Genomic DNA, 23,977 nt, shown 5'->3' with positions numbered 1-23,977 from the left:
TAATTAAAGATCCATTTTCTCCCCAGTTTTGCTAAACTTAATGAGTTCCTGGCCTGAGTTTGGGTCTGAGCAATAGCAGATTGCTTTTGGAATCAATCAACAAGGAAGCTTTCCCGGATCAGGGTGACAAAACTGAAGGTTCTCCTTTGGTCTGGGATTTCTGCCCTGGTTTTTCCTCTGTAGTCTTCAGACTGGGCTAGAAGATGGAGCTGAAATCCTGCTCTGCTCCTGGAGTCTGAGACACCTTGCTTCTACTTCTTTCTCAGGCTTCTTATCTTTAGGTACACACCCCAAGGCCTTCTGGTGTGCATGGAGAATTGTGGAGGGGGAGCACAAGTTTCCAACTTGGACCCAGGGCTGGGTTGTCATTGACCATGCAGGCAGAGGAACATCATCCCAGAGCTTTTAAACTGAAAGAGGATTTTGCTACTTCCTGATTATGCCATTTCCTTTATAACATCAGGGCACCCCTCGACCAAATGTGTTTTCAGTTTGGTGATTACTGATTTCTGCCCTAATTCGGAGCTACTCAAGTCAAGTCAACAAACATTTATTAAGCACCTACTCCATTCCAGGTACATCATTGAGCAGAGGTTGTATGCAGTACTGGGAAGAACAATGGCCTTCAGCAAGACCCTATTTTTTTCTAGGCCTCTTGTTGCCTTGCTTTTGAATGAGTGTATTGCAGATGTTTCTTGAACAATTAAATTCATGCCCGAAATAAAAGAGAGCTTGAAGAATAATGGAATCACAGAATGTTAGAGCTGGAAGAGGTCCTTTAGTGGGGACTCCTTATGGTGCCTGAATCCTTGTTACAACAACCCTAATGTATGGTTATTCAGATTCTTCTTTTCCTCTGGTCAAGAATCCCTTTTATCTCCAGGTCATTCAATTAAGTTACCTATTTATTAAAATCTCATTTAAATGAGATCAAAGGAGATAATGTATGTAAAGTGCTTTGCACACCTTAAAATGCTCCATAAAGGTTAGCTCTTTTTGTTATTTTCAGAGCCACTGTGCCATAGGAAAGAGAGCTGAGCTTGGATCCAAGAATATGTGGGTTCAAGTCCAGCCTCTCATATATATTGGCTATGTGATCCGAGCAAAACCCTTATCTTTTCAGTGCTCCAGGAAGCTCTCTAAGACTCCCTAAAGTCAGAGAGAAGGTACCTATCTGCATTAGTACAGGGAAATTCCCTGTACTAATGAAATCATAGGTTCAATCACTATTTGATGGCAATGATAATGTAATAATATGAGCAGCCTCTTCCGTTGTTGATGAAATTCATTATTTTGATAGAAGTAGGAGCAAATAACCGCCCCCCCCTTTTAATTTTGTTTAGGATACTCCTCATTCCCCCATCCCCAATATATTTTCATTTATTTATTTATTAATTTTTTCTCAATTACATGTAAATTAATTTTTAGAAAATTTCGCGTTTCAAATTCTCTCTTTCCCTTATTGAGAAAGTAAACAACTTGATATAGATAATACATATGAAGTCATGCAAAAATATCTCCACTTTAAACATGCTGAAAAGAAAGCACGGGCCAAAAGAAAAAAAAAAGATAAAGTTAAAAAAAAAGTTTGCATAAATCTGCATTCAGATTGCATCAGTTTCATCAAAGTTAGCACTTTTTATGGTATTTCAGAATTGTTTTGGATCACTCTATTGATCGGAATAATTATCATTCATAGTTGATCATTGTACAATTTTCCTATTATTGTGTTCAACGATCTTCTAGTTCTATTCACTTCACTTTGCATTAGCTCATATAAATCCCAGGTTTTTCTGAAACCACCCTGCTCATCAATTCTTATAACACAATCATATATCACAACTTGTTTAGCCATTCCCCAGTGGATGGGCATCCCCTCAATTTCCAATTCTTTGCTACCAAAAAAACTCAGTTACTATAAATAGTTTTGCACATATGGATCTTTTTTCTTTTTCTTTGATTTCTTTGGTTTACAGAACTAATAGTGGTATTTCTGGATCAAGTGGTATACACAAATTTATAGCTCTTTGATGCATAGTTTGGTAGCCTTTTGGATGTAGGTCCAAATTACTCTCCAAAATGGTTGGATCACTTAAAAGCTCCACCAACAGGACATTAATGTCCCAATGTTTCTACATCTCCTCCAACATTTCTCATTTCCTTTTTCTGTCATATCAGCCTGACAGGTGTGAGGCATGGTACCCCAGAGTTGTCTAAATTTGTAGTTCTCTAATCAATAGTGATTTAGAGCATTTTTTTTCATATTACTATTGATAGCTTTGATTTCTTCCTCTAAAAACTATCTATTCTTATCCTTTCAACATTTATCAATCAGGGGATGACATGTTCTTATAAATTTGACTCAGTTCCTCATATATTTGAGAAATGAGAACTTTGTCCTGAAGAATTTGCTGTAAATCTCCCGCGACCAATTTCCTGCTCTTTTTCTAATCTTGGCAAAATTGATTTTGTTTGTCCAAAACCTTTTTAATTCCTTGTAATCAAAATTATCCATTTTGCATCCCATAATTCTCTCTATCTCTTATTTAGTCATAAAATTGTCCCTTATCCGTAGATCTGACAGGCAAAATATTCCATCCTTCCCTAATGCACTTAAGATATCACCCTTTAGATCTAAATCACATACCCATTTTGACCTTATCTTGGTATATCATGTGAAATGTTGGTCTATACGTAGTTTCTGACAAACTGCTTTCCAGATTGCCTAGTGATTTTTGTCAAATAGTGATTTCTTGTCTCCAAAGTTCGGATCTTTGGGTTTGTCAAACACTAGATTACTATGGTCATTACTACTATGAATTAGGTATCTAATCTATTCCGTTGATCTGTTACTCTATTTCTTATCCAGTACCAGATTGTTTTGATAATTGCTGCTTTGAAATATAGTTTGAGATTTGTTATATCACCATTCTTCACATTTTTTCCATTGATTCTCTTGATATTCTTGATCTTTTGTTTTTCCAGATGAACTTTGTTACTATTTTTTCTAGTTCCATAAAACAATTTTTGGCAGTTTGATTGGTAAGGCACTGAATAAGTAAATTAATATAGGTAGAATTTCATTTTTATCATATTGACTTGGCCTAACCAAGAGCAATGAATATCTCTCCAATTTTTTAGATCTGACTTTATTTGTGTGAAAAGTGTCTTGTAATTGTGTTCATATAGTTCCTGGGTTTGTCTTGGCAGTTAGACTCCCAAGTATTTTATATTATTTACAGTTATTTTAAATGGATTTTTTTCTTTCTATCTCCTACTGCTAGACTTTATTGATAATACATAGAAAAAATGATAACTTATGTGGGTTTATTTTATCCTAAACTTTGATGAAGTTAATTATTTCAATTAATTTTTATTTGATTCTTTAGGATTCTGTAAGGGGCTAAAATTCTAGCTATGATGTATAAAATCTAATGAGTGGTCACCCCAAATTAGAAGCTTTAGCAACAGTTTAGACTTTTAAGAATTTATTAAAGTGCAATCAGAAGTTGGTGAGGAGAGAGAGAGGTAAAAATCTAACTATCTCTAAGAGACCCCAGCATCCGACCCGCCATACCAAGGTCAGGAACCCAAGAGGCCAACCTTCTGGGGCTTCTCCCAGAAGTATCTTGTGAAACAGGAAACAGGGCCATCCACACACACACAGCTCCAAGTTAATTGGTTGGTAGCATTGATTGACACAACTAACAGAAGGTTCTATAGATGTAAGTTCTGGACGCTAAAGTCACACGGTTTCTAAATCACATGCTTTCTCCTCATGGTGGAGCTTCCCTGCAATATCTCTCCAGCACGGGGTGCCATTCCAATTCTCACAGTTCTATAAATATACCATATCATCTGTAAGAGTGATAGTTTTGTTTCCTCATTGCCTATTCTAATTCCTTCAATTTCTTTTCTCTTATTGTTATAGATAACATTTCTAGTACAATATTGAATAATAATGGTGATAATATGCATCCTTACTTTACCCATGATCTTATTGGTAAGGCTTCTAGCTTATTCCCATTACAGATAATGCTTACTGATGATTTTAGATAGATACAACTTATCTTTTTATAAAAAGCTCCATTTATTCCTATGCTATCCAGTGTATTTAATAGAAATGAGTGGGGAAGCTAGGTCGCACAGGGGATAAAGCACCAGCCTTGGATTTAGGAGGACCTGAATTCAAATCTGGCCTCAGATACTTGACACTTACTAGCTGTGTGACCCTGGGCAAGTCACTTAACCCTCATTGCCCCACAAAAAATAAAAATGAATGTTGTATTTTGTCAAAAGCTTTTTTTTGCATCTATTGAGATGATCATATGGTCTTCATTGGTTTTGTTATTGACATGATCAATTACACTTATAGTTCTCCTAATATAGAACTAGTCCTGAGTTCCTGGTATAAATCCTACCTAGTCATAGTATATGATCTTTGTGATACATTTCTGAAATCTCCTTGCTTTATTTAACATTTTTGCATCAATATTCATTAAGGAAATTGGGTCTATAGTTTTCTGTCTGTTATTTTATATGCCTCTCACAACAACTTTGTGAATTATCTTCCCATTTTGCAGATAAGAAACTGAGGGCAAGAAGAAGTTGAATGATATGCCCAGAATCACTCAGGTAGCACATATCTAAGGCAGAGTTTCAACTCATGTCTTCTTGACTCTAAGTCTTATATAATATCCATTGAGCTACCTAATTATTTTAAATATTTATTAATATTAATTTAATAATACTAATAATTAATATTTATTAATAATAATTATTCATAATCAGGTTAAGATTGATTTTATGGGAGTTTTATTATGTAAAGCCTTTTTTGGTAATCATGTTTGTTGTACCTAAAGTAACTCTAACTAAAGTAAAGATGTTCTGTTTAAGTTGTTAGGTGGTATACTTACTATGGGAATGAGCCATCCTTGTCACCCTCTGGCAGATGTATGTTGCACTTCTCAAGAACCAGGAGTAGTATTCAATGCAGAACCTAGAGAGTTAATGTTAAATCAGGGAAGGGAAACCTTGCAACAGCTAGAAATTTATACTTACAATAGCCTGTTGGGTCTATTTAAGATATGTAAGGTAGGACTTGACTTATTAATAGCCAGGGAATAATTGTAATCTACTAGTCTTCACTTTGGGGATGCTTTTGGGGGTAAAGCATGTACTTCATAAGACCACATTGACCCTGGTGTGTCTTTTGTTCAGGTGGTGTAGGCACACACATATAAATACAGCTCAGGGGCTCTAGGGAGCCAAAGAATAACTGAATTCATTCCAACATTATGTTTTTCTTTCACTCCAGCCCATCTTGTGAAGCTCTCAAGAAACATGATCCAGTGTTGGCAAGATGACTAGTGGTACTAAGGTCATAAAGCAAGGTCCTTACTGAGAGAAAGTTTCAGGAATATGTAGAGCTGGAACTAGCACAGGACAAATAGAATTGTGCTCTATATACTGATAAGTGGGAATAATGGGTTTGAAATTCTCACCCCTGACCCTTTCTGCTGCTTCTCTTCCCAGACCTAGGCTACTATTCTTGAGCCTAGAGTCAAGTACCTGTCATGCTTGTCTCCTCAGGTGCCACCACACCAGGGCAGGGTGGACTCTTGACCTGGCCAGACCTCACAGCTTTGTTTCTTTCCCTTTCCTGTAGAAAACTTAGCCACATCCTTTCTCTATTAACTTTCCTCTCAATCTTTCATTTCTAAAAAGTTTTCTCAGTTGTAGAGCTGTGGAAATATCAATGAATTTTGAGTCAGAAGACTGAGTTCTAATCCTGGCGCTGCCATTTATTTATGATGTGCCTGGCATATAGTAGATGATTAATAAATGTTTATTGTCTGACTTATTTGTGTGATCTTGGAACCTTACTTTAACTTCTTTGGGTTGAATTTTCTCCACAGATAAATGAGAGTGTGGACCTAGATGACATTTAAGGTCCGTTCCTTAAACTATAAACCTGTGATCCTAGATCTTTTCCTCTCAGAGTCCTTGAATCTTCTGAGGTCCATTACAGCCTAGGTTTTTTCTGAAGGCACCACATTTCTTGGCATCCTTTTAGAAGGCTATTTATTGCTTCTCCTATACCTCCTGACAGAGCCAGGAGTTAACTCCTTGTTCCCCACAGCCACATTCATGCCTTCCTCCTATCACCATCAGAATCAGTCAGCAGCCACCTCTCTTCCTATTATATATAAACCAATATGGACCCTTATGTCTGTCATCTATTAACCTGTGAGCCTGGCTCACATTCTTTTCTTTCCCTACTTTATTCAGTCCAGCCTCCTAACTTCTCAACTTACACAACTCCTATGACCTCTGTCTTCAATCTACCTCAACTATACCAGCATATAATTATGCCTTGCACTTACTCTGAGTCACTCCTACCCAAGCTCAACTGGATTTGAGCCAGCTGCAATGATTTTGAGTGATGACTCTGGAATATGAATCCTTGATCAAATAGGGCAACAATGTCGGGAGGAAGCTTGGAATACTTCTTGGCAGGAATGGGGGAATACAAATGAATCCAATAATAAGAACTAGGTCATATTAGACAAACGGGCATCTCACTGGTTCTTCCTGAATCTTAGATTCTTTTTTTTTTCTTTCTTTTTTTTTTTTAGTGAGGCAATTGCGGTTAAGTGACTTGCCCAGGGTCACACAGCTAGTTAAGTATTAAGTGTCTGAGGCCGGATTTGAACTCAGGTACTCCTGACTCCAGGGCTGGTGCTCTATCCACTGCGCCATCTAGCTGCCCCCTGAATCTTAGATTCTTGATGAAGAATGGACTTAAGACACCCACATTGTTGTTCTAAAATCTAATCTGCCTGTTCATCTAGGCTCCTGGATCTTGGGACTCTGAAGATATTCTGGTATATAACTGACCTGTCTTTTCAATGTATGTTTTCTCTTTTCTCAATTCAGATCCATAGCTCATCTGCTGCAGATGTGCCTCATTCTTTCCCTTACCAGTAGTCATAGTTCCATCTTTAAAGAAGAGCCACAAATGCCTATAAGTTAGCTCTTTCTCTTCTTCCTTTTCTCTCAATCCCTGATACTAAAGACTTTGATAAACCATCCTTGGCTGATCCATTTAGATGAAGGAAACAGGAGATGCTGGGTGAGATGTCCAAAGGTAAGAGCTAGAGAGAGATTGAGGGCATCTGTTGAAGGACTAAGAGATCATAGGAAGGAAATTGATCAATAATAGTTATAACTGCTGAATTAGATTGGATTGCCATATTTCTTTAAGATTTAAAAAGCACTTTCCTCATAACAACTTTGTGAAGGAGAGAATAAGGTTAGTATTGAGTTTATTTTATAGAGGAAGGCTTGTAAAGGTTAACTAGCTTATCCACATTCGCACAAACAGCAGACCTGTAACTTGATCCAGGTCTCCTGACTCCCAATCTACTGAACCACAGGTTCCAATCAATCAATCAATTTCAGTTCCAGTGGGTGTTTTAGTAGACTTTAAAAATGATAATGAAAGGTCTGGAAGTAGACAGGCTCCCAGGGCTATAGAGCAGGAGTGGGTTTTTTTTTCTCTATTATTCTGCTTATGGCAGCATCTAAGAGAAAATCACAGTGAAAAGAGAATCATGTCAGCATTTCAGGGAAGGCAAAAATCCCTGACCAAATTTTCTGAAACATTACAGGGCCCATTCTCCAATTTTCCTTCACTGACCCATTCATTTGTCTCTGAAAAATGACTGGTATTAGCCTTTGGAAGAACAGTGATTTGTACGTATTTGCAGGAGAGAGGCAGAGACCTCTGTGACCTATCCCCCGGCAAATTCCATTAGTCTGAGAGGGATGGGAGGCCAGGGAATCATGCACAGGAGTTTAAAAACAACACTCTCTTCTTGGTTCACTTTCTTTTCCAATGTAAAGCCCCAAACTACAGTTTGTTCCCAAATGTATTTAGAAAAAAAATTCTCAATTGGCTTTAGGATAAAGTCCTAAATGTAATGAATGATAATATCTAGTATTTATTTTAAGGCTTGCAAAGAGTTTTACCCAAGTTAACTCATTTGTTTCTCACAATCACCCTGACAGGTAGGTACTGTTATTATCTGCATTTTATAGATGAGGAACCTGAGTCAAACAGAGGTGAAGTGACTGGCCCAGGGTCACACAGATAGTAAGTACAAGAGGCAGGATTTGAACTCAGGTCTTCCTGACTCCGAATAGTCACCGTAACACCTAATTGACTTTATGTACTGAGGGAGCAGAGAACATTTCAGGCTGATCCTACTTTTTGGCTATTGACTCCCTTCACTCCCCCTTTTCAAATGTTTGTGTTCTCTCCATTCTTGTCCCACCTTCTTCTCTCCAGGTATACCCCTGTGCTATTTCTATTATCCACTAAGGTATCTATACCTGTTCATGAGTAGCAGCTAAAGAGAAGAATGTTAATGACCACCCACTTCCATTCCTTTTCCTACATATCTGCCTTCCCTGTTCTGTTCCTGTGCATTCTTGTCTTTCCTACTTCCTAAAAATCTCAGCAGTGAGGTCTGGGGAAGAGAAACTCAAAACTCATCCTCTTAAATAGGCAACTTGTTCCTGACCAGTCAACGACTGGGTTTAAGATATACTCATCTCCAAAGACTATAAGTTTTAGCAGAATTATTCATCCAATCCTTTAAGCATCCCTAAGCCAAAAAGTGAATGAATGAGTGTTAGAACATTTATTAAATGCTTTCTAGGTGCTGGGTGCTGTGTTAAACACCTGAGACATAAATATAATCAAACAGGACAGTCTGTGCCCTCAAGGAACCTATATTCTAAAGCAGGGAAGTAACATATAAAAAGTAGAAAGAAAAGTAGGACGAGGAAGAGAGAAGGGTACACCATGGCATGGCTTGGAAATAAAGGTCTTATACCTTATGCCTTCTAAGGATCAATGAAAGCTAACGTAGTGCATTGTATGTAGTAGTAGGTGATTATTTAATGTTGCTTGAATTGGCTTGAATTATCTGTGGGGTTTTTTTTGGGGGGGGTTGAATCATGTGTGTTGGGTGGAGATATCACAGATAGAGAAATTGGCATCTGAATTCTCACCCAAGTCATTTGTGCAGTTACTAAGATGTCAAGAGCCACCATTTTGCACCAACCTAAGCGCAACTTTACCCCCTCCAAACCAATGAAAGGAAGCAGTTTAAAGAAAATATTCCAACGAAATAGCAACCAGGGTTACCTCATAGTATCTTTTCTTGAATATTGCTCTTGACTAATGCAGAGACATTGTTGAAAATATCGACACAGCTCCATGACACAAGGGTTTATCTTTTGGAGACTAAGGGTGAGAGGAAAGGTCGTCATCTCTTTGTCCTTGAGCAGTGGCTGTGGACATCCTGGAAGATATATCAAGAAGAAGTGGGGTGTAGTGTAAAGGGCATTAGAAAACCTATTCTGTCTTACCAGCTCTGTGACTTTTGGTTGTCACTGCTAAAATCTCTGGAATTCATTCTCCTCATCTGTAAAATGGAGATTTCTAGAGGGTTGTTGTGGGGAAGAAACTCACTAACACCTGTAAAAGCCTCAGAGAATCCAAGGATCTTGGAGCTGTTGAAAAGGAGCTCAAAAGTAATTTGATCCAAGGACTACCTTGATACCCTTCCACAGTAATATCTCTGACAATGTTATCATTTAGTCTTCTGTGGGAAGATTTCCAGGAATAGGAAATTTACTTCTTCCTGAGGCAAGTCATGCCAGTTTTGGATAACTCCAACTATTATGAAGTCTTTTCTTATTATCATCTGTAAAATCTACACTTCTCTAGGGTAAACATCCCCAATTTCTTCAACCAGCCATTCTATGATGTCTTGTCACATTCTGGTCATTCTTCTCAGGGAAGGAGCACCAGGTAGCTGGCAATGGAGAGAGCATAGGACTTGGAGTCAGGAAGACTTGAATTCAAATTTTGCCTCAGACATTAGTTGTGTGACCCTGTACAAGTCACTTAATGTCAGCCTGCTCCAATTTCCTTACCTGTAAAATGGGGTTAATAAAAGCACTTTCCTTTCAAGATTGTCATAAGGATTAAATGAGATTATGTGTAAAACAGTTTGCAAACTTTAAAGAGCTATATACATGCTACCTATTATTGGTATTATTATTATTAAATGGCTATAAATATGAATTATTGTTGTCTAGAAATAAGGCCTTGGGGATGCTTTTTGTACTTATAGCTACAGTACTAAATTATCAACAATAGGGCAGCTAGCTGGCGCAGTGGCCCGCGAGTCAGGAGGACCTGAATTCAAATATGGCCTCAGACACCGACTAGCTATGTAACCTCTAGCAAGTCATTTAACCCTGATTGCCTTAAAAATTTAGATTATCAACAATAATAATTCTAATCATAAGACATATAGTGTTGACATTTACAAAGTGCTTTATAGCTCTACTGTCATGTTGAAAAATGCTATTGATTCACAGTCAGGATGCCCCTTTCAGATATCTATTCTGATGCCCTTGCCAATCTGTCATGTTTTCAAAACACTATTGCTCCCAGGTGCCACCCAACTCCCACTTCATTTCTGGATTCCTCCCTGCTTGAAAATACCCTATGGACATTAAAAAATGAGATTAGCATTTCTCCTTGTTTACAAGGTAATTCAAATCTAAAAGGCATCAAAAATGTGTTAAGGTAGAAGTCACACCAGTCAAGGCTCTCTCCTTGAAAGCAAGAGGAAAAAAACACACAACTAACTGAATGCTGAAAATAGGAGGGCTTGGGGGCAGCTAGGTGGTACAGTGGATAAAGCACAGGCCCCAGATTCAGGAGGACTTGAGTTCAAATCTGGCCTCAGACACTTGACATTTACTAGCTGTGTAACACTGGGTAAGTCACTTAATGCTCATTACCCCGAAAAAAAAAGAAAGAAAGAAAGAAAGAAAGAAAAAATAGGAGGGCCTTGGGAAGAAATTATGGGCAGGTGGATAAATGATCTTGATTTGGAAACAAATCTGCCTGAGTTGGAGGTGGGGACATGCATTTATTAAGTACCTACTATGTGCCAAGTACCATACTAGGTGCTTTACAAATATTGTTTCATTTGATCTTCACATCAATCATGGGAAGTGAAGCTATTGTCCTCATTTTACAGCTGAGGAAATTAAGTGACTTAACCAGGGCCATACAGCTAGTAAGTATCTGAATCAGAATTTGAACTCAGATCTTGCTGACTCTAGGCCCAGCTCTCTTATTCTTTGCACCACCTAGCTGCCTTTGTATGTCCATTTTGTATTTATATTCTGTCTGTATGATTGTCTCTCTCTTTCTTTGTCTTTCTGTCTGTCTCTTTCCATTTCTCTCTGTCTCTGCAAGCTCCAGCAAAACCGAGTTATTCTTCTGTTATTTTTCACCTGGCTGCACTATTTTTGGCACTTCCCTGATTTCTTTATCATATTCTGCATCGGGTACCCCCCACTCCTCTATTTTCAGCTTTTTTGTGTATTGTCTTCTCCCATTTGATTATAAGCTCCCCAAGAGCAGGGAATGGATTTCTTTTTTTTTTTTTTAGTGAGGCAATTGGGGTTAAGTGACTTGCCCAGGGTCACACAGCTAGTAAGTGTTAAATGTCTGAGGCCGGATTTGAACTCAGGTCCTCCTGACTCCAGGGCCGGTGCTCTATCCACTGCGCCACCTAGCTGCCCCCGGATTTCTTTTTTTTATTTGTATCCCCAGAACTTAGCACAGTGCCTAGGTCATAGTGGGCATTTAATAAATATTTACTGAGTGACTATTCCAATGGTTTCCATTTAATGGTTTGAGAAGCCATTGGTGGTTCTTAACAATGGTCTGAGGGGTTCAAGCTATATGTTCTTATAGGATATCATGAGTAGTGTACTCTATTATTCTGGAGATTCACAACACGTTTTGTTGTTGCTGAAAATCATTCACAGGACAAAACCAGCTGACCACTCTAAGAATATATTCTGCATTTTCCCACTCCTATGTCCCTAGGTAACCCACTGGATAGAGTGCTAGGACTGGAGTCATAAAGACCTGAGTTCAAATCCATCCTCAGACATTTACTAGCTGCGTGACCCTCGAAAAGTCACTTCACCTCTGTTTGCCTCAGTTTCCTGAACTGTAAAATGGGGATAATAACAGCATCTACCACCCAGCATTGTTGTGAGGATCAAACAAAGAACATTTGTAAAAAGAGCTTAGCACAGTACCTGACACATAGTAGGTGCTATACAAATGCTTGGCTGCTAGGTGGTACAGTTGATAGAATGTTGGACTTAGAGTCAGGAAGACTCATCTTCCTGAGTTCAAATCTGTCCTCAGACACTTACTAGTTGTGTGACTCAGTTATTGGTCCAGTGTTTACTTGGCACATCATTTGTTGCATAGTAGGTATTTAGTACATATCTGTTGACTGATTGATCTTTGTATTAAATCACACTGGCTTTATTTTACATCCATTTCCCCCTCCCTTTTAATGGACTCTGAGGTTGTCACTCTAGAGGGTCTTGTATTTATAGAAAGCTTGGAAAATGGGAAAAGTCCCTTTGGCAGTATAATTACAATTTTTTGTCTCTTAAAACCCCATTCATTTCTTGTTTGGTGTGATCATATGTTATGTGAAAGGAAGGCTTATTCAGGTTGCCTTTGGATTAATAATACTCTGTTGAAATATGGACTGATTGCCTAATGCTGACATGAAGCTAATATAGAATGGCATCCACTGGCAGGAAGAAGAGGAGGGAGCAATTAGTTTGAAAGAGATAGCTTTATAACAGTGTGTCTCTTATGGAAACTGACTTGACAGAAAAGAGAGACAGAGCTGGTTGTTCATCTGATAGGTATAGGGGAAGAAAACCCCCACACAAAAAGCTCAAGGTCATGTCCAATAAAATGTGCAATGACTTATGAATGTGATGCTGGGAGTGCTGTCAGTGGGTAAGGCACTTAGGTAAGGCAAGAATTCTTAGTCTTTCAGAAAGCAGCTCAGGGGCTGGGGAGGGAGGATACCCATGAAAGCAAGCACTAGTTAATCCTAGCCAGCAATTATAGGAATTAGAACCTTGACATGTTCCTTCTAATTATCCAGATGGTTTATATTTATATAGTACCTTACCTACTCATTTTCATTTTATTCTTCCAACCATCCCGGAATTTAATCAGGGATGTGCTGGTAATTGTTTACCAACTGGCTCTCCAAAAAGTTTGCATGACATGCTTTTAAGTTGAATCTGCACCACTGATTTTCTCCATCACCTTTTAAAATATAGAAAATCCACAGAACAATAAATAAATCCCTTACTTAGATGATTTTCAAAGTATATATGCTCACACCATAGATTGAACAATTGAAGTTCCTGAGCTGGTTCCAGCACACCCCTGGATTTAAGGAATATCAAGTACTATTGTCCACATCAATCAATTAACCAATAAGCATTTATTAAGTATCTACTCTGTGCCAAGTGCTAGGCACAAGGGATACAAAGCCAAAAATAGTCTTTACCCTCAAGGAGATTTTATTTTATTGGGGATGGGAGAGAGAATATGTACACATTTAAGTAGATAGAACATTTATGCAAAGTAAGTCAAGGTGATGGGGGAAGGGAATAAGCATTTATATAATGCCAAATATGTTCCAGGCACTGTACTGTTGTTGTTGTTTGTTTTTACAAATATCATCTCATTTTGATTTCACAACTCTGAGAGGTAAGTGCTATTATTATCCCCATTTTATAGTTGAGAAAACTGAGGAAAAAAGCTTAAATGACTTGTCACATAACTAGTAAGAGTCTGAAGCTGGATTTGAATTTGGGTCTTCCCAATTCCTAGAGCAGCAATCTATCTACTGTTAATGTGGAGATACATACATACATACATGCAGGAGTACTGACCTGTAATAGTGATGGAAATATCCACATTAACAGTATGTATGTTTATATGTATATGTATATGTATATGTATATGTGTATGTGTATGTGTATGTGTATGTGTATGTGTATGTGTATGTATATGTATATGTGTATGTGTATGTATAGGTATAGGTATATGTGTATGTATATGTATATGCATATGTATATGGTGATAAAGTAATGGAATTTGGCAGATGCCCAGGGGTCCCACCTGATTGATTTAGTGTTGTTTGAGAAACCAACTAAGTACCTACTTGGGTTGATAAGATATAGGCCACACCTGGCCTGCCCTGAGTGACATATACTACTGACGTCACCAGGAGGACCACTCTCAGCCATGGAACTTGAAGGACCTCCCTTTTTGGGGAGGAAGAGAAAAAGTAGAAAAAGGGAATGCTCTCTGGGAGGAGTTCTCTTTCCTGTTTGGTGAGCTTCCAAGAGCAGACTGGAGAGTGACTACACAACTGACTCCCATAGAAACTACAGACCCCAGGTGGTGAGTTAATAGAAACAAGACCAGCTCTTTGAATTAGCTGAGCTGGAAGCAAGTTTGGGGATTGAGTCAGTCTTTTCTAGAGCCAGGGAGCTTATCCATTTTTCTCTTCCCCTATTCCCTTGTCCCTGGCTTTAGTAGTTTCACCTTTGTTGTATATTTTATTCCCATTAATAAAATCTGATTTGTTTGTGGAAAAGAGGCTGTTAATCTCCTTTCTTATTGGCCTGAGAGAAATAACTAAAAAAGGCAGTTTGGAAGGGAGGAAACTTTGGACCAGAGGTCCTTCATTATTTTCTGAACCCCAATATTATGGCGAGCCTCCCAATTAGCTCCCCATATTAAATTTGACCGTTTTAATATGTATATGTATGTTTATGTATATATTTGCATATGTACATATATATGTATATATGCATACAATGAACACATATACTGATCTATGTGTGTATACATATATATGTGCATGTATATATATCTGTATATCTGTATATCTGTATACCTATATGAGTATTGACCTGAAATAGTGATGGAATACACACACACACACACACACACACACACAATATCTACACATATAATATATTTATTATATACGACAGGATACAATATGATGTAATATAATATAGTATAATATAATAATATATAGTATAGTATAATGTAGTATAACATACTATAATGTAGTATACTGTACTATAACATAACAACATAACAATTAATATAATATATACATATATAATATATTTGTATATATGCATATATGTGTACATATATATGTGTGTATATATATAATCTCAATTACAGTGTCTCCCCAAAATCTGTAATCTATATTAGCTTAAATTTTACCACAATTTTAAGCTATCAAAGCCTAAAATTATAGTAAGACTTTTGAGACATCCTCTACATTCTTATACACCAATGAAAGCATTAACATTAAGTCCTCGGTCTTTAATTAGAACATTGGGATTCTTAGGATTATAGATTTAGAGCTAGAAAGGATTTCAGAAGCCATCAAGTTCAATCCCCTCATTTTAGAGATGAGGAAAATGGGGCTGGCAGAGCTTATGACTTGCTTAGTAAATGTCAGAGGCAGGATCTGAATCCAGTTTGTCCAACCGTTCCATCCACTACACCACCCAGAAGACTCTGCTTAATACGATGATGATGATGATGATGATATTAAGCTCAGGGTTTTATTTTACAAAATACTTTCATATATATTATTTTTTTAAAAGATAAAAAGAATAGCTTTATAAGAAGACACCCAACACAGTTCTCTGCTCTGAGGGCTAAATGTTTGGCTGGAGGGATTTAAGCAGCAAGATATAATTTCTAAGGAGACACTGAGAAGTATTGTTAAGGGTCCACTGAGAGTCATTTAGGTCCCATCTTGCAGAAAGCAGGTATTATTATTTTACATAATCCTAGATTTAGCCCTGGACAGGACCTTATAGGCAACCTTCTCCAATCCCTGCATTATACAGATCAGCAAGCTGGGGCCCAGAAAGGTTAAATGACTTTCCCCAGAGCACATGAGTAGGAAAGAGCAGAACTGGGATTAAAATTTTGGTTTTCTGACTCTAAATTCAATCCTTTTAAGCTTTAGTAGCTTAAAACTATGCTAAACTTTGAGCTATTAAAAATTAAAATTTTACTAAGACTTTGGGGAGACCCTGTAATATGTATACACATATATGTGTATATATACAAGTATACATACACACATACATATATGCGCAGGCATAGATATATACATATACAGACATAGACCCATATGTGTGTGTTCTGATCTGTGTAAGAGATGGGAAATCCACCTTTCAAAAATGAAAATGTCCCTTCACTGAAGGATCTTGTATGCTACTGGGTTTAATTTTTGCCTTTGAAGCTTGATGGATATGTTATTAAGAGGATGTCAGTTAACTACCTTGTGCCTCTGTTTTTTCACCTGTAAACTGAGAATACCAATCTCATCAGTGTTCTATCAAGTCAGATGCCTGATTATGTTTGCCCAGAAAGTCTCCTCCTGTGGGCAAGGAGGGATTGCCTGATGTCTCTCTCTCAGCTGCATATTTTGGAAGTTTGTCGTATCACCAGAATGGATCTCATATCTACCAAAGAGGCCACATTTGCAGGAGCTGAACATTTTGCACTCATCTTCCTTAAAACACAAAGTAAAAGCTGTCTCTGAAGACTAGCTGAGCAGAGTAAGCTCAGAGAGAAGAATGAAACTTCCCCCTTCCTCCCCACCCCATCTCTGCAGATACGGAAGGTTTCTGTGATCTGTGATAAATGGCAGGTATGCCAGAAAAAGTTTTATCAGAAATGTAAGATGTTAGAGGTGATTTTGAAAAACAGCAGGGTGGAATTGGAGTGTAGTCCTTAGAGCCATCAATCAGGCTTGGAGGGGAGGTGCTTGAATTTTAAATGCAAAGTGGCCTTTGGAGAGTTTAGCTACCAGAAGAAAAAGACCAGAAGGGGAATTAGTTTAGTGATGGATAGCCTGAGATTGCCTGAGGGAAGTGTAAAGGCTGTAAGGGGGAAATCTCCCTGCTAGAAAACCAGGTAGCTGGGTCTGCAGAGAGAGAGGTGACCTTGTCATCTGTTGCTAAAAGTGGCCCGAGGTTCTTTTAGTAATTATGTTCAAAATGAGAGAGGCTTAGTACAATGGAAAAGGCAGAAGATCCAAGTTCAAATCTTAAAGCAGCATTTAACACCTGCTTAATCTAGGGCTAGTCATGTCGCTTCCCTGGACCTTGGTTTCCTCATTTGTAAAACGAGGGGATTGGCTTCAGTGTCCTCTCACATCCCTTCTGGTTTTTACTCTATAATCCTATGAAATAATTCCTGGCTTGCCTTGTAAAGTTTCTTTCACGTTCATGTAAATGATGCTATGGTTGCTTAGCAACCATGTTACATTCTTCTGTTCCCATTCTACACATGCCCCTCCAGCTAAATGTCCCTGTTTTGAACTGGCTCCTTCAAATCTGGCCCCAGTCTCTTATTACCTTTTTTGACCCTGGGTGAATAATTTCAACTCACAGCCTCAGTTTCCTCATTTGTAAAATGGGGATAATAATTGCACCTACTTACCAGGGTTGTTGTGAGTATAAAATGAGATACCAATTGTAACTTTATACAGCTAGTATGTGGCTGAGGGTGACCATTCAGCTTGAGGGGTGAGTGTGAAATGGAAGATGGAGGATGTAACATGGTTGCCAGGCAACCATAGGGTCATTTGAATCAATGTGAAAGTTATACATAAGTGTTAGTTTGTTTTTTAGTATTGTTATTTTCATCACCATCATTATTATCATCATCATTGAATCATCTGTTTCAGATGTTCTTTGTAACCACATTTCATTTGCACGAAGATGTTAAGTGGAAAGGTATGGGTGAGATATTCCCATCTAGTGTAATTTTCCTTAGATCTTACACCCCTAAACCCCCCATTCGGAATGGCTTTGAGGATTGAATACTTCCTTTACTATGAAAAATGGTTTCTTTGTCTCAGGACACAGGTACGACGAAGCAACTCAAGCAGGATAATAGAAGAAAGAAGGGGACTCGAAACAGCATGGTAGTATTGGGTTTAGAGCCACAGGGCCCATATTCAAATCTCAGCTTTCTCTCCTACTAGCTGTGTGATCATAGGCAAACCACTTAAAGTCTTTGGATTAGAGGTTTGGACTAGATGACCCCTGATCTAAGAAAATGCCTTTAGGTCTATGATCTTATGATGTATATATGTTCTACACCCCTCCCCCAAATATTAGTCCGATAGCAATGTTATCATTCAGTCATTCCACTGTTCTCAAATCAAGGGTTATTCAACTTCACTATGAGACTAATAATACTGAGCCCAATGCCATCACGGGGTTGTTAGAAGGAAAGTGCTTTTCAGGTGCCTAGTGTTATGCAAAGTATAACCATCATGGTACCCAACTACCCAAGGACTGTGAAAACTCTCAAGAAAAATTTGGCTTTTCTGCCAACATCCCTTCCCCATGCCTGTCTATCCACAGATATTGCAATAGCTTTCTGGTAGGTCGACCTGCTGTATCTTCCTACTCCAGTCCAGCCTCCATTCATCTGCCAAACTGATTTTCCTAAACCATAGATCTTACCATATCATCTTCTCTCCTCCCAGCTCAATAAATTCCATTGGCTTCCTATCACCTCTAGGGTCATATACAAAATCCTCTATCTGGTGTTCAAAATCCTTCCTAATATCCCTCCCTCCTCTGTTTTTAGGCTTCTTCAACCTTACACCTCCCCTCATGTACTCTTCAATCCAGTGACACTTACCTCCTGGCTATTCCATGAATAAGGCATGAATAATATCCCCACTCTGGGTATTTTCTCTGACTCTTCCCCATGCCTGCGATGTTCTCTTTTCCTCATCTCTTCCTCCTTGCTTAAAGACCACCTCATCCAGCTCCTGCATTTTATAGTTTAAGAAACTGATTCCTGGGCAGCTAGGTGGTGCAGTGGATAAAACACCAGCCTTGGATTCAGGAGTACCTGAGTTCAAATCTGGCCTCAGACACTTGACACTTACTAGCTGTGTGACCCTGGGCAAGTCACTTAATCCCCATAGCCCTGCAAGAAAAAAGAAAGAAAGGAAGGACGGAAGGACGGAAGGATGGAAGGAAGGAAGGACGGAAGGAAGGAAGGAAGGAAGGAAGGAAGGAAGGAAGGAAGGAAGGAAGGAAGGAAGGAAGGAAGGAAGGAAGGAAGGAAGGAAGGAAGGAAGAAACTGATTCCCAGAGAAATTAAGTGACATACAAAGTCATACAGGTTACAAATAAGTAGCTGAGTGGGAATGAGAATCCAGATTTTCTGATACCATATTCATTTTTCCTCCCATTATACAGAATTAATTCAAGGGTCAGCTAGGTGGGGCAGTGGTAGAGGACCAGACCTGAAGTCAGGAAGACTCATCTTCATGAACTCAAATTTAGCTTCAGACACCTGTGTGACCTGGGTAAATCATTTAATCCTATTTGCCTCAGTTTACTCATCTATAAAATGAGCTGAGGAAGGAAATGGCAAACGACTCCAGTGTATTTGCCAAGACAACTCCAAATGGAATCATGATGAGTCAGACACAATTGAAACTACTGAGCAATACCGCTAATTCAGGTCTGCAGGTTGTCAGATTATTTGCCGATCAGAGCCACATGAAATTAACACCAAACTCGATGAAAGGATAAAGATGAGAAAGTAATATATGCAACGATAACAGCTCAGATTCAACCTAGACAAGCTAGAATGAATACATATAAAGAAATCTAATCTGTTACAATTTCCTGGAGAAGTATAATGGAAGTAAAGCACTTGACACAGAGTAGAGGCTAAAAGATCCCCAAAACTGCAGACAGAAAACACCTAATCTCCTTCCCAAGCAGAGATAGGGCAGCCTATTAGAGTCTGGGTTTAGAGAACAATAACATTTGCAAAACACTGCAGAGTAAACAGACACCCTTACCCCATTTCTTTGCTGAATTGAGAGGTCAAAGGTCTGGAATACATTATTCCATGATTTTTTCTCTTCTTTTTCCTTTTTATTCCTTAAAAATGTTTTATGAAGGTGAAGGGAAAGCAGTTGGTGGTTAAAAAAAGAGGAAATCAATAAAAATACAGTGGGATACCCTACAAGAAAATCATGAGCAGTGTCACTTCAAAAATAGTAAAGAGTAGTGAGAGGGAAAAAATGAGGCTGTAGATTGTTTTGGCCTGAGACCAACTAAGTCAAATAATTCTGGGAGTATTGATAGATGAAAATGAAGGTAGGATAATAAAGAGAAGTGAAATGGACATTTTCATAGCAATTTATTTTCATCTTTTGTGGGAGGAAAACTAGTACACTTGGACCCCAAAGTCTGGTATTCAATGTACTATGTAAGGAAGCAGTAATAACAGTTAAGAAGATTAAGTTGGGGAAATTAATTGGACTGGACTAAAGATGTATGAAGTAAATATATGCTGAATGTGACACAATTTCCTAGACACCCAGGAACCAAGCTCCAGGATTTCAAAGAAAGTGAAATTTTGCATAGTATTGTTAAGAAAAGATAGGCAGAGAGAGACCTGGGATCATGTCCTCCTGCCTATGACAAATACTGCCTGTGTGATCCTGGACAAGTCACATAACCCTTCTTTGGTCTAAGCAACTCTCCAAGATGATAAGTTGCAGAGAAGGAGCCAATTTCAATTAGTTTAGGGAGTTTCCTTACCCAGAAGCTCCTTAGCCCAATGAGATCACTGGTCTGATCCCTAACCCATTGTTACTAAAAACAAATAAACATGGGGCAGCTAGGTGGCGCAGTGGATAGAGCACCAGCCCTGGAGTCAGGAGTACCTGAGTTCAAATCCGGCATCAGACACTTAACACACACTTACTAGCTGTGTGACCCTGGGCAAGTCACTTAACCCCAATTGCCTCACTAAAACAAAAAACAAAAAACCATAAAGCCACAGATAGGCTTTCACAGAAGATGACATCTTCTTGATTGAACAAATGATGGAGAAATGGAGAGAATAAATATCTTGATGTTTATTGTCTAATTATTTTTTTAAAAAAATCACTTGGCTAGGGAATAAAACAAAACCATAAAGGCTTTCCCTATAGAAAGCTTCTTCCCATGCACAAATCAAGCTCTTCTGAGATACCGTGAGGTATTACAAATTTTGTGCACTTGAAGTCCAAACACTTCATCCAAACTAGAGTCCCTCAGCCTTTCATGTTATTGTTATTGTTGAGTCATTTCTGTCATGTCTGATTCTCTGTGACTCCATCTGGGGTTTCCTTGGCAAATATCCTGGTTTGGTTTGTCATTATCTCCTCCAGATCATTTTACAAATGAGAAAATTGAGGCAAACAGGGTTAAATGACTTGCCCAGGTTCACACAGCTAGTAAGTGTCTGAGGCTAGATTTGAACTCGGGTCTTCTTGACTCCATGGTCAGTGTTCTACCCACTGTGTCACCTGGTTGTTCTCAGCCCTCCATCCTAAGCCTATTTATGCTAATTTTATAGATAATTTGAACAAATTTGCTTATCTGACTTCCTGGGATAGAGTATATTAGAAGAAATAAATGAAATCAGAAGAGACAAAGGATTTGCTAGAATCAATCAAATGAAGAGGCAGATCACAATTTGCCAATGCATGAGAAGATACCAAAACCATTAAAAGAAGTGGAATGTAAGTTCCTTAAGGGCAGGCCTTTTTCATTTATGTCTTTGTAACCCTCACCCATAGAACTTTTTTTTTTCATATAACAACCTGCCAATCCCAATAACTTTTTTTTTTGCTTTGAATAGAATTTTATTTTCTAAAGTATATGTAAAAACAAATTTTAACATCATTTTTTTTTAAACTTTGTCTTCCAACTCCTCTTCCTCCTTTAATATCAGTCTCTTCCCTTCAATTTATCCCGTCTATTTCTTATTTGGACATGGTTGCATGCATGTTGTCTTCTCCATTAGAATGTGAACTCCATTAGAGGGAGGATTGTATCTTGTCTTTCTTTGTATGTCCAGAATTTGGCATAGTGCCTGGTCCATAGCAGGAGCTTAATAAATATTGATTGACTGAATGACTAACAAGGAAGTCTTGTAATGAGTGACACAATAAATGTTTTATGAATTGAATACAACTAAAAAGATGATGTGGGTTCAAAGATTTTCTGAGTTGTAATATCAAGAGAATCATAAACCAAGAAGACAAATTTTTTTCTAAAACTCTTTGCCATCACCACGGGAAATGGCCTTCAGAGACTCCATATGGAATGAGGATTCCCAATAGATTTTAGGATTCTCTACATGTTCTTTTTGCAGATGACATTGAGCTGGTTGTGCATTTTCCAACTGTCTTACAAAATCCATCAAGTAGGATGAATAATTGAATCAATCTGTAGATATACCTTGGATAGTCATTGAATATAAGACAATGGTCAGAGTCTGGGATTGAATAAAAGGTGCTAGATTTCATTTGGGAAATTATGCAGCCCTTTCAATGATCCCAAGTTGCTCTTTACTGAAAAGGTCTTATTTTTTTTTAAAACACCAATATTTGCCTTGTGATGCTATGTTGTTGCTAATTGTGGAATGTCATGATCTTAAAATAATAAAAAATATAGGTGGACCAAAGGGTGGTGGGTTATACATGTAGTCCCAGGAGGAAGAGACATGGATAGGTTATGAACCATTCTGATGGAAAAAGCCTTACCACATTAGTGAGATCATGGCTTTATTGAAGTGTATCAAATTCAAGATTTCCAGCATGTTGGGATAGATAATTACTCACAGTTATTTCACGAGCACACGCGCACACACACACTATTATGACTCCTGTTTTGAAGATGAAGAAACTGAGATCCAGAAAACAGCAATAGTAGCTTGTATTTCTATGGTGCTTTAAGTACCCATTACAAGTTTATGAAGCAGATGGGGTTGTGGAAATATGATCTTCATTTTTCAGATGAGAAAAATGAGTCTCTGAGAGGAGAAGTAATATACCCTAGGTTTCACAACTCATAATTTGTTGGAGCTGGAATGCTAACCATTTCTCCTGATTTTACCTAAGGATGCCTAAGTCAGAAGCCTTCTGTTATTTTGTCAATTAGTACGGGAAAATCACTTGACCCTTTACTTGGTTTATCCACCAGTCAAATGACCATTCAAACATTGGTTGCACTGGGTCATAGACTCTACAAGGACAATATCTTTAGGTTTTTTGTTTTTGTTTTTGTTTTTGCAGGGCAATGAGGGTTAAGTGACTTGTTCAGGGTCACACAACTAGTAAGTGTCAAGTGTCTGAGGTCGGATTTGAACTCAGGTCGTCCTGAATCCAGGGCGGTGCTGTATCCAATGCGCCACCTAGCTGCCCCCAAGGACAATATCTTAATGATCTAATACTGGATCTTAATACATGATATCCTTGTTCAAGGAGGAGGAGCTGTGTCCAGTGCAGGCACTTACTTGATACAATGTAGATTTTGGGGAAAGGAGATGACTGATTCTGAGAGGGAGATATCAAAGCTGGACCAAAGTCAACTGCAAAGAAAAAAGAGGAGTTTGTTAAAACAACAGAAACTTGACACTTACTAGCTGTGTGACGCTGGGCAAGTCACTTAACCCCTATTGCCCCCCCCCAAAAAAAAACAACCAAAACCCAACAGAAACAACAAAGCTTGCTTTGTATTATGAGTAAATATAAAGGATTTTGAATTGTGTGAGACATGATTGGTCATCTGGCATTTAACTTCTCTGAAGTTCAGTTTCTTTATCTCAAAAATGAGGGAATTAGGGGCAGCTAGGGGGCACAGTGGATAGAGCACTGGCTCTGGATTCAGTAGGACCTGAGTTCAAATCCAGCCTCAGACACCTGACACTTATTAGCTGTGTGACCCTGGGCAAGTCACTTAACCCCAATTGCCTCACAAAATAAATAAATAAATAGATAGATAGATAGATAGATAGATAGATAGATAAAGAAATACATACATACATACATAATTTTTAAAAAATGGGGGAATTAGACTATAATTCCTTTGACACCTAAATCTCTGATTC

At 38.2% G+C, this 23,977-nt stretch overlaps 1 protein-coding gene across 1 annotated transcript in view; it reads right to left on the bottom strand.

Moving 5' to 3' along the window:
• Positions 1–23,977, bottom strand: part of HHLA1 (HERV-H LTR-associating 1) — a 62,823-nt gene that overhangs the window by 3,642 nt on the left and 35,204 nt on the right. The window contains exons 12-14 of the mRNA XM_043980736.1: positions 23,384–23,458; positions 9,218–9,374; positions 4,917–4,999 (exon numbers count right to left, since the gene is read on the bottom strand). Of these exons, the coding sequence (XP_043836671.1) occupies positions 4,917–4,999; positions 9,218–9,374; positions 23,384–23,458 (315 nt within the window). The remainder of the gene's footprint in view (positions 1–4,916; positions 5,000–9,217; positions 9,375–23,383; positions 23,459–23,977) is intronic.

Source organism: Dromiciops gliroides, chromosome 1, assembly GCF_019393635.1.
Source record: "Dromiciops gliroides isolate mDroGli1 chromosome 1, mDroGli1.pri, whole genome shotgun sequence".
Classification (NCBI taxonomy): domain Eukaryota; kingdom Metazoa; phylum Chordata; class Mammalia; order Microbiotheria; family Microbiotheriidae; genus Dromiciops; species Dromiciops gliroides.
This window is presented reverse-complemented; position numbering and strand designations above follow the sequence as displayed.